Source organism: Eschscholzia californica, unplaced genomic scaffold (assembly GCF_041429995.1).
Source record: "Eschscholzia californica isolate CP2 unplaced genomic scaffold, dmEscCali1.0.p SCAF_3, whole genome shotgun sequence".
In the NCBI taxonomy this organism is placed as follows: domain Eukaryota; kingdom Viridiplantae; phylum Streptophyta; class Magnoliopsida; order Ranunculales; family Papaveraceae; genus Eschscholzia; species Eschscholzia californica.
The window spans coordinates 58,280,794-58,292,962 of NW_028238420.1; the positions used below are offsets into that span (position 1 = coordinate 58,280,794).

Here is a 12,169-nt window from a genome sequence, read left to right on the forward strand (position 1 = left end):
TTTTTAGAAACCTTAATATGTAAAATTATTTATGGGCCGTTAAATTGTCTTCTTGAGGAATTTATTTTCTTGAAATTTGTTCGATTCTAAGTTATTTTTTCAATCTTGTTGAGCCAATATTGGTCACCTTTGACCCGTTAAGAAGTAAAAAAGATTGACTAAGATTACATGTACAAAATCTACATGCGCATAAGCAAATTTTCTTCAAAATCATGAGGGAGGTGGTTTCGATAGTTTTGCTACCTAAGCCCTTATTGGGAGGTCGACACGAGCCTCCTAGTCACTTTGAATCCTGCGTTGGTTGAGAGGCAAGCAAAGAGGTGGATTAGAGCCAGCTTTGTCCATAACCTCTGGTTTTATCTCGAAATAGTGGAGGGAGGTCTGTAAAAGTTACCTTGACACCTTGAGTCCTAATCTGCCTTGAGGCAAGAGATAAGGTGGATCCAGATCAACTCTATACCCTAAGCACTGCTCTGATGAGAGAGGCATTCTTTCTAACTTAGGAGAATGCCGGTAAGATGCATTACTAAAAAGAAACTTGTTTGTTTCTTTGGTGATCATTTAGACATTACTTCTAACTTAAGGGACCATGCGGGAAACTGCATTACTTGAGAAGGGCCATCGCCAAAATAACCCTAATTAATACTATATAGTCAGACTCTCCGGTCAGATCTGAAAGATATGTTTGACCCAGATATATGAATTATCCCTAAAAACTGAAAAGCAAGAGACCTTGATAAAAAAAGATCTACACCGAGAGGGGTTTCGATAGAAAGATTCCGTCTTCTTACATATCCAATTCGATGGTTTCCATCGTTCGATCTTTCTCTCTCTTCATTCTCTCTCCACTTCTACTCTTCTTCATCTCTCCCAACTCCGCTTCCGAATACGATCACAAGGTACTCATTTTTTTAGCTTTCATTTTAGTTCAGAAAACTTTTTAGATCTTCTTCAGCTTTATAATCATATAGTTTTTGCAAATCACCACTTTGTTTATATTCCTTATGTTCTTGAATCGACAATTTGTCACTTGTTCTATTTGTTATTTTCGAGTGATTATGGGTTATCTGGTTTTTGCTTGATTTTGTTCATTTGGGGGAAGAAATTTGTATCATAAAAGTTAGATCTAGAACAATTAGGGTTTCGTTTTTGTGTTTTTGTATTTAGATATCAGTTTTCGCTAATTGTTTTAAGTTTTTGTGATTCAATTACCCTTTTCTCTCCGTAACATTTGTGTATCTGTGAATTGTTCTATCTTGGAGTTGTTTCCAGGAGTCATATGTAACATTAGATAGATAGCGATTTAGCATACATCAAACAGTTTGCGGTTGTTTGGGGTTAACACAGAAGGGATTATGCTTGCTAATGGAGATTGACTTGTGCATTTTATGTAACGAGTTCTCTACTTACTAAGGAGATAATGCAATTCCAAAAAAAAACATTACGATATAAATGGGGAAACAAGTGCAAGGTTTTTTAGCTTAGAAGGAGCCATTATGTCACTCTTGTTCCTATATACGGAAAAAAGAAGTAATGCTGCTTGTCTACAACAGGATTGTTGGTAGTGGATGTTCTTATCCTAGAAGTAGAAATGATCTTGCTAGGTCTTTCCAACTTCTCTTAAACGAACTGGGTGTGACTATATGCTACCCAAAGGCAGCTGGCAGCATTTGTTTGGCCCCCACCTTTTATTCCTCTTACTTGTGTTGGCAATTTGTGGATTGCCTGGTGCAACTTAGCCATTCAATGCCTTGATTTTCATGATACACCAGTATCTAAATCATAGCACTTGAGCATAAAAGGCGTTTTTTTGCTCAAAAACCCTAATTTGGATTCTGATAAGGTTCTTAAAAGGTTGAATATATCATAGATATTTGGACAGGTGCTTGAGTAGTATCTGGTCCTTTTATCGTAATTTGACAGCAATATGAGCCCTTGGATTAAGAGAATGAAGTAGAGAACTAATTCTTGCGGGCATATCAAGTGAAAACAAAGTTTTACAATGCGTCCTTTTGGATTCTGTTTATAGACATTGTCTTTTGTACTTGCAGTATCAACACGGAGATCCAGTTACACTTTGGGTAAACAAGGTTGGTCCACACAATAATCCTCAAGAAACGTATAACTACCATGTCCTTCCATTCTGCCAGCCATCTGGTAATGCAGCTCACAAGTGGGGAGGACTTGGGGAGGTTTTGGGTGGAAATGAACTCATCGATAGCCAGATTGACATAAAGTTTGGGAGTATGCAAACTAACTTTATATATATTTATGTTCAGCATTGAAGCATAGTATGAAAATAAATGTACTCTGTCTTAATACTGTTTTTTATCTAGAAAATGTGGACAAGAGCTCAATTTGTGAACTTGAACTTGATGCATTTAAGGTGGAACAATTCAAGGACGCAATCGAAAATATATATTGGTTTGAATTCTTCATCGGTAACTTGTCTTTTCTATCCATATGCTCTCTTTGATATTGAATCCTTGTTAAAAGCACACTAGGTTTTCCTTCTTTTGAACTTTTATGGTCTTCTGTTTTTGGATGCTCACTCTTTCACTTCTTTTGGTTGCCGTGCTCTACTGTGTACGTGTTCCAGATGATCTGCCTCTATGGGGTATGAACTACGTACTCTATGACTATTATTTGTTCACATCTGTAGCCGTTTACCCGTTTGATTTGATTTCTTATGCTCGTGTGGATAATCTGATTAATGGCAGGCTATATTGGTGAGCTACATCCCGGTAAAAATGATGAAAATCACAAGTATTTCCTTTACACACACAAGAGTATCAATTTTAAATACAATGGTGATCAGGTCTAATGCCTAACTGTTTAAATCATCTATTTAGTTTTTTATCCATAAATTTTTCATGGAATTAAACTACAACTACTTCCAAATATATTATTTTTTGCAGATTATTCATGTCAATCTCACTCAAGAAAACCCTCAACTCTTAGAAGTAGGTAAAAAGTTTGACATGACATATTCAGTCAAGTGGATTCAGACGAATGTCACCTTTGGTCGGCGTTTTGATGTTTATTTAGATTACCCGTTCTTTGAGCATCAGGTGAGTTGATAATGTCAGGAAAAGACATTTGTTTCTATATTTCTGTTATGATTTAAGAATGAAATGTGCTTTTGGTATAAGAGATACACATGCTCTGTTTTGTACAATATTGTAGTAATCTAACCATGTCAATTGTTAAGGTTCGTTGTGAAATGAGTGTCGTGAAGGTTTAAGTGTTTGGTTATATGTGTATTGTGCTTACTGGTCGGAGTCTATTAATACTTATTGTTCTTTTGTGGAAGTTATAAGGGTTTCTCTTATCTGCAGATTCATTGGTTTTCCATTTTCAATTCATTTATGATGGTTATTTTCCTCACTGGCTTGGTATCTATGATTCTAATGCGCACCCTTAGAAATGACTATGCAAAATATGCTCGGGAAGATGATGATCTGGAGACTTTGGTACGCTTATCTGTGCTTACTATTCTTTTCCTTTTTGATAGGTGTCATTGAACATCAAGTTTCATGAATGAAATGCTGCGAGTCCTAAGTTTAAATGATGGTGACTGTTTCCAACATTATTTTTTTCAGGAAAGAGATGCGAGTGAGGAGTCTGGCTGGAAGCTGGTCCATGGAGATGTCTTTCGTCCTCCTCGTAACCTGGCCTTACTTTCAGCAGTTGTTGGCACAGGTGCTCAGCTTGCTATGCTTGTTCTCCTTGTCATCCTATTAGCAATCATTGGGATGCTGTACATCGGGTATGTTGATCTATGTTCAACCTCATAAACACTTGGGTGCTTGGGGTTCGACTAAATATTGTTTCTTCTGTAAATTTATTTTAGCAACTTGTTATATCCTCTACGCTTGACTGGTTGTTATGTCTTCGACTGTCTCAACCTCCTGTTTATATTTGCTCAATTGGCACCTATATTCTATCCAACTTACCTTGTATAATAATCCGTTTATTTTTTGTTATGTGGCTCAGGCGTGGATCGATTGTGACAGCATTTATCGTATGTTATGCTCTTACATCATTCATTTCGGGTTATGTGAGTGGTGGGTTGTATTCACGCAGTGGTGGTACGTTTCTCTTCCCCCATGACTCTTCTGTCTTCTTTTCTTACCTTTTGCTCTTTGTCCATCAAAGTTCTCTTCTAATCTACTTAACCAATGAATTTGGACTATTTTACAATTCTCTTGGGGGTAATTAGTGTTTTGATCGGTCTGATTTTCATTACTTACTCTTTTTTTATGCTTTCATCATATCTACTTTATTGAAATCTCACTGTTTTTCCATCTGGTCAGGTAAAAGCTGGATAAAATCGATGATCCTTACAGCATCACTTTTTCCATTTTTGTGCTTCAGCATCAGCTTTGTACTGAACACTGTCGCTATCTTCTACGGATCTCTAGCAGCTATTCCTTTTGGCACAATGGTCGTTGTTTTTGTTATATGGGCTTTTATCTCCTTCCCTCTAGCACTTCTTGGTACAGTTGTCGGAAGGAATTGGAGTGGTGCACCAAATAATCCTTGTCGTGTAAAGACGATCCCTCGTCCAATTCCTGAAAAGAAATGGTACCTAACACCATCTGTTGTCTCATTGATGGGTGGCATGCTTCCCTTCGGCAGCATTTTCATTGAGATGTATTTTGTCTTCACATCCTTCTGGAATTACAAGGTATATTTCTCTCACCTTTCAAGTTTAGAAAGCTCAAACAAAAATGTCTACGGTTTCCATGTAATTGCGGTCAGCTCATAGAGGCCGTTAGGGCAAGATCACTAGTGGTGATCCTTAAATTGGGTTACAAAAGGTTAGATTGGAGTATATGACGACTTAGAGAGTGAGAAGCCTAGTAGAAGTTGGGTTGTGAGTGGTTCAGTTGTCCAAACCTCATTTGACCAGATTGAACTGATATAACTAGTTGCCGGAGCTTGGTCTAAAGTTTTTATCGTGGTCAAGTGGAGATACGGTTGAGGATTTTCCAAACTACTGGGTAGCTCCTGAAATCCCAATTAAAGTTCAAGGATTATATTGAATTTAGGACATCCTCAGGCCAGTTCTGAGGATCCCATTGAACTTGTCCCTGCAACGACACAATATCATTTCTATGTTGTACTTGTTCTTTACTGAAACCTATTTTGGAGTAATTGCCTGATCTATACATGTTGGTCAGTCCTTTGGGAGGGAAATTGTTGATTGGGATTGTTTTCTTCTCTAATCTGTAGACTATGGTGCATGCTTCTAATATCGAACTCCGAAGTGCTATATAGCCGTAACGTTTGCTGTATATGACCTAATATCCTTTCTGTTTTTGTTCTTGCTCTCTCAGGTGTACTACGTTTATGGCTTTATGTTGCTGGTTTTTCTGATTCTCATTATTGTTACTGTTTGCGTAACAATCGTGGGAACATATTTCTTGCTGAATGCGGAGAACTATAACTGGCAATGGACTTCATTCTTCTCAGCCGCATCAACTGCCATCTACGTATACCTCTACTCAGTTTACTATTTCTACGTGAAGACCAGGATGTTCGGCTTTTTCCAGACCAGTTTCTATTTTGGATACACTCTAATGTTTTGCCTCGGTTTGGGAATTCTCTGCGGTGAGTTTTTCAGTTTCTATGTATTGCTTAAATTGATTCTTGCTACCTCGTGTCCATTTTTGATAGTTGAGGACATGTTTTTAGGGGAAAAAATGACTAAAACAGAAGAAAATGGCATCAACTCTTGAAATGTAAATTCAGGTTCAAACGTCTGCATAGGCTAAATGATCTTTTTTATGCAACTACCTGATTTTATTTTATATTTGAATTAAAAGCATATACCTCTCATTACATGTTGGATGTCGATAAACTTTTATACATTGGAATGATTTTTTATAACCTTTGAAACAACCCATTTTCGATGTAAATTTTCACCAAACAACTAGAATATAAGAACTGTCGGATTTCCGATTCTGCAGTCAGACTGCTTGCAAAAGTAACCAGCTATTTTCTTCTTCTATAGTTGTCTGTGTCCGCCGACGGTAATTGAAGGGTTGAAAGTACCTTTGGGGAAGGAAAGTGGTAAACCACGTGTAAGGTTATCTGCGGTTGAAAATTGTGTTTTTGGCCAATATTTATATGTACAAAGTCAGATTTACAAAGGTTTTCTTGCTTGAATATTATAGCCTGTGATTACCACACTTACCAAACTTTTGAAAGTCTGATGGCTCTAAAACCACATTTGACCTTGTTATAATCTTGGTTAACCTAAGTGGGTGTTAAAAATCTTACTTAGTTTGTCTCGATTTTCAGGTGCTGTTGGTTATCTTGGATCTACTTTGTTTGTGAGGAGAATATACAGAAACATCAAATGTGACTAATGAATAAAGAGCCGAAATGTGCCACAGCTCCGCGAGAGAACTACAAAGATAAGCTGTTCTTTGCAAATTTTTGTTGTCGTAGTAGATTGTTTTGTGAAATCATCATATTGCCCGACAAAAGATAAGAAACTATTTTCCTTATGTTTTCAGGTCCTTTTTTATCTCGACTTCTTAAGTGAAGGTCTTCTTCGCAAATTTACCGTGCAAAGATTGTGTTATAGTCAAGAACTTGATTTTGAATTCCGTTTAGCTTCTCTCTTTTCCTGCTATACTAATCTCTAGACCAAACTGACTTTTTTTTTCTTCTAAATGTCTTCTTAAGTAGGTACTTGATTGAATTGTCTGCCGTGCAAAAATTTTTAGTTCTTTGCCTCGTTTTAGGTTTTTGAAACATCTTAATTTGCGGTCGCCTCAACACATCGTTGTCTGTCCCGAAATGAAGATGTAGCGGAAAGAGGGTCTCATATGGAATAATGTTTACCATATGTTTATGTTTATGCTAGTGACACCATGACTGAAATGTGAAAAGCTTTGTGAAATTTTTCTCTGTTCGAGTTTTAACCGACGAAGGTCTAGCAAGTTAGGATGGGAGGAATATGTGAAGATTTTGCTGCAGATAACTTGTCTGATTTTAGCTACTGTGTTGGGCAAGGACCTGTATTCTGATCAGAATGTGAGAGGGCTTTTGGTCAGTTGAATGTGCGAGGGCCTTTGGTCAGTTGAATGTGCGAGGGCCTTTGGTCAGTTGAATGTCATGGGAAACCCCAGTCGATGAAGATAACCCTCTTCTCTGGTTTGCTTTCGAGGAAGATAACCCTTCTTTTAATTTTCAAAAAAGATGACCCTTTTCTCTGGTTTGCCCTCGATGTGTGTTCCATTGTTTTGTTGGAATTGGTCGTGGAGGTTCGAATGAGTTAGAGGTGAAGGATTAGATGGCGTTACAATGACAAAATGGAATATGAGAACAAACTAATTGGCCTTCAGAGGAGTCGGTTTTAGCTAAGTCAGATACTCAGACGTGAGATAATTAAAAAAAAAAAAAACAGTTTTCAAGCAAGATTTAGACCTATGCGTGCACGTATCACAAACCAATTCTTTTTCTGGTTTGTTCTTCCTGGGGGCTCCTATTATGTGCTGGTTTGTTCTTCCTAGGTGCTCCTGTTATGTTCTTTGAGGGTATAGGTTGGATAGTAAAAATTATTTATATTTAACGAGGCAAAGTTCTAACTCTCCGCACCGATTCAGACTTTAAAAACTCTCTTGAATTGTTACTGCCTCTACATATGTGAAAATAGTCTCACAAGGGAAACAACGATTTAGCAACCAACAGTTTCTGTCTTCGTTAAAAGTCACGCGTGCTCAACATCACTTTTGTAGAAAAAAAAAAGACGTGTTGGGTTCAAAAGACGGCACACGTAAAGGGAAGGGATGTGAGAATAGTCGCACATGAGACAGAAACTCAACAATGAGAGAACAAAATTTTGTTGGGGAAAGTGTAACTTATATCAAACAAGGGTGTAAAGGATGACTTTTGGACCACAGATAACATTTAATCCAGTCATTGACTAAAAGTATGGTGGAATATAAAGCAGTCAGGCAAAAGATAAGCAACTACTGGTGAGATAAAAGTCATTTTTCCTAGGGACCAAGATTATTCTCTCATCAATAAGTGAAATGAGAAATGTCAATTTTCCCATAAAAAGGATAAATGTTTGCAGCTAAATGTCAGGCAGAATAGCAACCCTGGTAGTAGTAGTAGTTGGGTTCATTAAGTTTGTACATTACAAGTTGGAATCAATTGGCAATGGGGGTGTAAAGAAGCCCTAAATTTTGCATACCTAATGCGAGCCTTCCCTTCATATTCGGCAAGGACGGAAATGGATTGCCTTCAGACAGAAAATGTTAGGATGCCTCTACAGAGGCTGGGCCGCCTCTCTCTTGGCACTCCTTGTGGGCCTCGGACTGAGTAGTCCGAGGGCACTCAAACTAGCCTGACTCCACTTAGTTAAAGCCTAGCATGTATTAGGCAGGCCCAGTTCGAACCCCCTCGGGCTGCCCAGTCCATGGGGCACTAAGAGTGAGGGAGAGACGAGTAAAAAGGATGGGTGCTTATGGACTCGCTGAAAATGTTAACAAAAGCCATTTGTACTTCTTTGGCTTTCCTCCTGTTTCTATTCATCCTAAATATGAAGGAAAATATAGATCAAGTACTATCTAAATGGGTTGTGCCAGACACGAAGACCAGAAAGCCAAAGAAGTACAAAAATGTTGTTTGGTCCGAAAAAGGGAGCTGACCTCACCCGAAAGCTGATGTGCCGACTCCCATTAGTCCTGACGTTTTTCTTTCCACATTCTCATACTAGTGGAAGCCGACAACATCAGCACATCAGCTTTCGGGCTGAAGTCGTCCTATATTTTCGAGCCAAATAGCATTTCTCGAAGAAGTATACTGTAAACATAAGGTGTACATACAAAATCTAGTCACACCAACTTAAGTGAATCAAGCGTCTGATAAAAGTATGTAAGTGTGTCTGATGCGAGTATTAGATATCCAACGTATTAAGAATAAATAAATATAATTTTTCATTGACAAAATAAATATGAACACAAAAGCAATAGAGAAACTGAATTAAATAAAGAATTGAAACTTACTGCAGAATATTATACATAAACTGAGTTTTATGGAAGCCGTATGAACAATGAAGAGGGTAAAAAGATTTGGCAAGTGTTAGTTAAACAATAATACATCGAAAAGCTATTATTATACATCAATAACAGAGAACTTCTACCACAACCACCGAGAAGATGAAGCCTCGTATAGTTTACTAGCTTCCATGGTAACATTATTGCAATTCAGGGAAGAATTTTGATGAGTGTTTTCAAGTTGGATATATAAGAAGGAGAAAATGATTAACAAGGACTTACCAAGGAAGATAGAACCCGTTCTTGCTCGAGAAACGATATATTGAGCTCATGACCAGATTTGAATCTCATAAAAGTGGGGTGCTCTCTTATAATCTCGAAACTAACTTCTAACTAAGCATTTGCAATTTTGTTGATGCTCAGAAAGTTCCTGTCAAGTTTGGAGCCACAGAAAGATTCAAATTATATACATCTACACGACATTAAAGACAAAAAAACTCTGGCATAGTGAATACTTTTCGAGTTAAAGGATACCTCAATCTGTCGCTGTAGGAACTTGACATATTCAACTGCTTCGTCTAACATGTCTGCAGTATTTGTTTGCTGCAAACAGTAACATGCAAAACCAAAAATCAAGATTTGAAACATCAAGAAATGACTATTAACACTTCGAATTAAGTAGATTTCGTTTCAAGTGCGGATACATGGAAACAATTTTCAGCTAACAACTCAGGTAAATCGGGTCGATAAAGACTATAGCATTAGAGGCCCTACTGAAAACTTCACTACTGAGGTACCGACTTGATCTTTACCAGAACCGGAAAGGAATCAGATAGTACAAATTAGTTAGCTTAATTAGTAATGAAGTCTATAAGATTCGAAGAATTTTTCATTGGATGTAATGTCTCAAGCCTTAGCAGTTATCGATAACGTCACGCTTTTGACACCCAGACCCAAGCTTATGCGTACGGGGCTTTGATCCCAGCGAGGGCTCCATGAGCCCACCCATATGGTCTCGACACTACCATATACTTGGGTATGGGTCAAAAGGGAGGACAAGATGGATGACTGCTAACGCGTGGGAATATGAAGCTTCAATCAGATTCGACGAGTTTTTACCTTGTCCATATTTGGTACAAGTTCTTGAAGTTTCCTTATCCGATCACTGATTCGGGTTCTCCTAACCTAATTAACAATAACACGTAAGAAACTTTTTAGTTCTTGATTTGATAAAACCCTAAATTGCACTCAATGGGTGATCAAAACTCAATTCAAACTCACTCTTTCTGCAATACTTCGAGGATGTGTTGCGAATCCACGCTTAGCCCTAACCCTACAAGGAACTGAATCGTCAAAAAGCTTCTCCATCTCCATATCATCAAAACTAGAAAACCCACTTTGCTCTGACTTCTACAAGATCCAAATGAAAAAAAATAAAACGAATTTCAATTCAATTAGACCCAAACCCATTCTGAAGAACAAAACCAAAAAGCAGAGTTGAGGGAAAAGGGGAGTAAATTTTACCAATTGAGGTGAAATTTTTGGTGGTTCTTGATGGAATTCTGAACCTCTGGACTTTTTATTATTTGGGAATTCAAGAGAAGAAGAAATATAATCACCATAATTGCCAGAACCTCCAAAAGTTGACATATACCCATCTGACCCAACTGTAGAAGTGAGACTTGCTAGAATTTCAGCTGGAGAACTGTTTTGTCTTAGAAAACCCATGTTAGTAGCACCACCACCACCACCACCACCACCACCACCACTACTAGTGGTGTCATAGAAGGTGTTTCTAGAGGAAGAATAGTTGTTTGGGTTTCTGTGAGTTGGAAGTTGAGGAGGTAAGTTATGACTTTGAGATGGTGGTAGTGGTGGTGGAGGTGGTTGTTGTTGTTGTTGTGGTAGTGGTGGTGCGTTTTCTTCTTCAGGTTGTAGTAATATATCTAACCATGTTGATGGAGCTGACCAAAATCTTGTAAGACCTCTATGAGATTCACTTCCACCACCACCACCATTAAAACCCATTTGGTTTTGTTCTTGTTCTTGTTTTTGTAATTGTTGATGCTATAATTGATGGGCTCTCTCTCTCTGTGTCTCTCCCTCCCTAACTTGTTATGATATTGTTGGTTAAAATGTATTTGATTGTGGTGTCATTGATTGATTCACAGATAGAGTGAAGAAGAAGGAAGCTTCACTCTTTTGGGTTCTCTCCTTTTTTTTTCTTTCAACATCAGCTGATTTACCAAACTAGAGTGACAATGAGTGAAATACTTAGAAAATATTTTCAACAGTGTCTCCTCAACAGTGAAATATTTTGTGCCTTGCTAGCCGATTGGACGATGAAAAGACTAAAATACCTCTTGACCTATTAAAAAGAATCAATTAGACAAAGTACACCAAAAAAAATACACGGGAGAGTCTCCCTATTAATTTTGAGCCGTCTCATGTAAGTGTTAAAGGCGCCTCTTTTACTCACCCGTAGAAATTTTACAATAAAAATCGAAACTCTTACTTTTCTTAACAATTTATAGGAAAAATATTGGTAACCTACGGATTTTGTCCGCTTTTTGAGTTGTCCCTTTTGTACAAATAAAATAAAATGTAAAATAGTAATTAATATAACTAGTAGTGCTTTCTAATAGTATCTATTTAAAGGAGAACAAAAATAATATCTAGATAAGGTGAGAAGGATTGAGAAAGTTGACTATTTAGTGGAGATAGAATTAAAATACTTGGATCCAATCTCTTTCATGTCTCACAGATCCCCAATTTCCTATGCTTCTTGTCCTTGCTTAATTGGAAGCAGATTCCTGGGGGGACCTCTTGCTCTTTTAGATCCATTAACTAAAAACACAGATGGTAAGTAATTTGAAAGAGATGATGAAACTTATCCCACTAGAGGGGTGTTTTCTGTGGGCCTCATACTGAGCAGTCCGGAGACTGGTGTTCAAGCCCAACACAAACTAGACCAACGGAAAGTAATTGGGGACTCAACCCCAATCGTACGTACGAAATGATTTTAGATCTATCCAAGTCAAACATAATGTAACTCAAACCCTGTTCTCCAAAATGACTGGTCTGAACAAAACAAGTGACAACCACACAAGGCAGACTAGGTATCAAATTTAGATAACCGAACAATCAAA

At 37.7% G+C, this 12,169-nt stretch overlaps 2 protein-coding genes across 2 annotated transcripts; one reads left to right on the forward strand and one right to left on the reverse strand.

Moving 5' to 3' along the window:
- Window positions 1-676: 676 nt before the first annotated feature.
- Window positions 677-6,620, forward strand: LOC147552447 (transmembrane 9 superfamily member 1-like). Its single transcript, XM_086666252.1, has 12 exons — window positions 677-899; window positions 2,052-2,244; window positions 2,337-2,441; window positions 2,600-2,617; window positions 2,721-2,818; window positions 2,919-3,071; window positions 3,339-3,473; window positions 3,603-3,769; window positions 3,997-4,091; window positions 4,317-4,690; window positions 5,343-5,616; window positions 6,310-6,620. The coding sequence occupies exons 1-12, from the start codon at window positions 804-806 to the stop codon at window positions 6,375-6,377; spliced, it is 1,776 nt and encodes a 591-aa protein (XP_086522378.1). The 5' UTR covers window positions 677-803; the 3' UTR covers window positions 6,378-6,620.
- A 2,373-nt stretch (window positions 6,621-8,993) lies between these two features.
- Window positions 8,994-11,610, reverse strand: LOC147552448 (transcription factor bHLH80-like). Its single transcript, XM_086666272.1, has 5 exons — window positions 10,545-11,610; window positions 10,302-10,430; window positions 10,140-10,205; window positions 9,555-9,623; window positions 8,994-9,450 (listed from the first exon to the last, which is right to left on the reverse strand). The coding sequence occupies exons 1-5, from the start codon at window positions 11,046-11,048 to the stop codon at window positions 9,403-9,405; spliced, it is 816 nt and encodes a 271-aa protein (XP_086522398.1). The 5' UTR covers window positions 11,049-11,610; the 3' UTR covers window positions 8,994-9,402.
- Window positions 11,611-12,169: the final 559 nt, after the last annotated feature.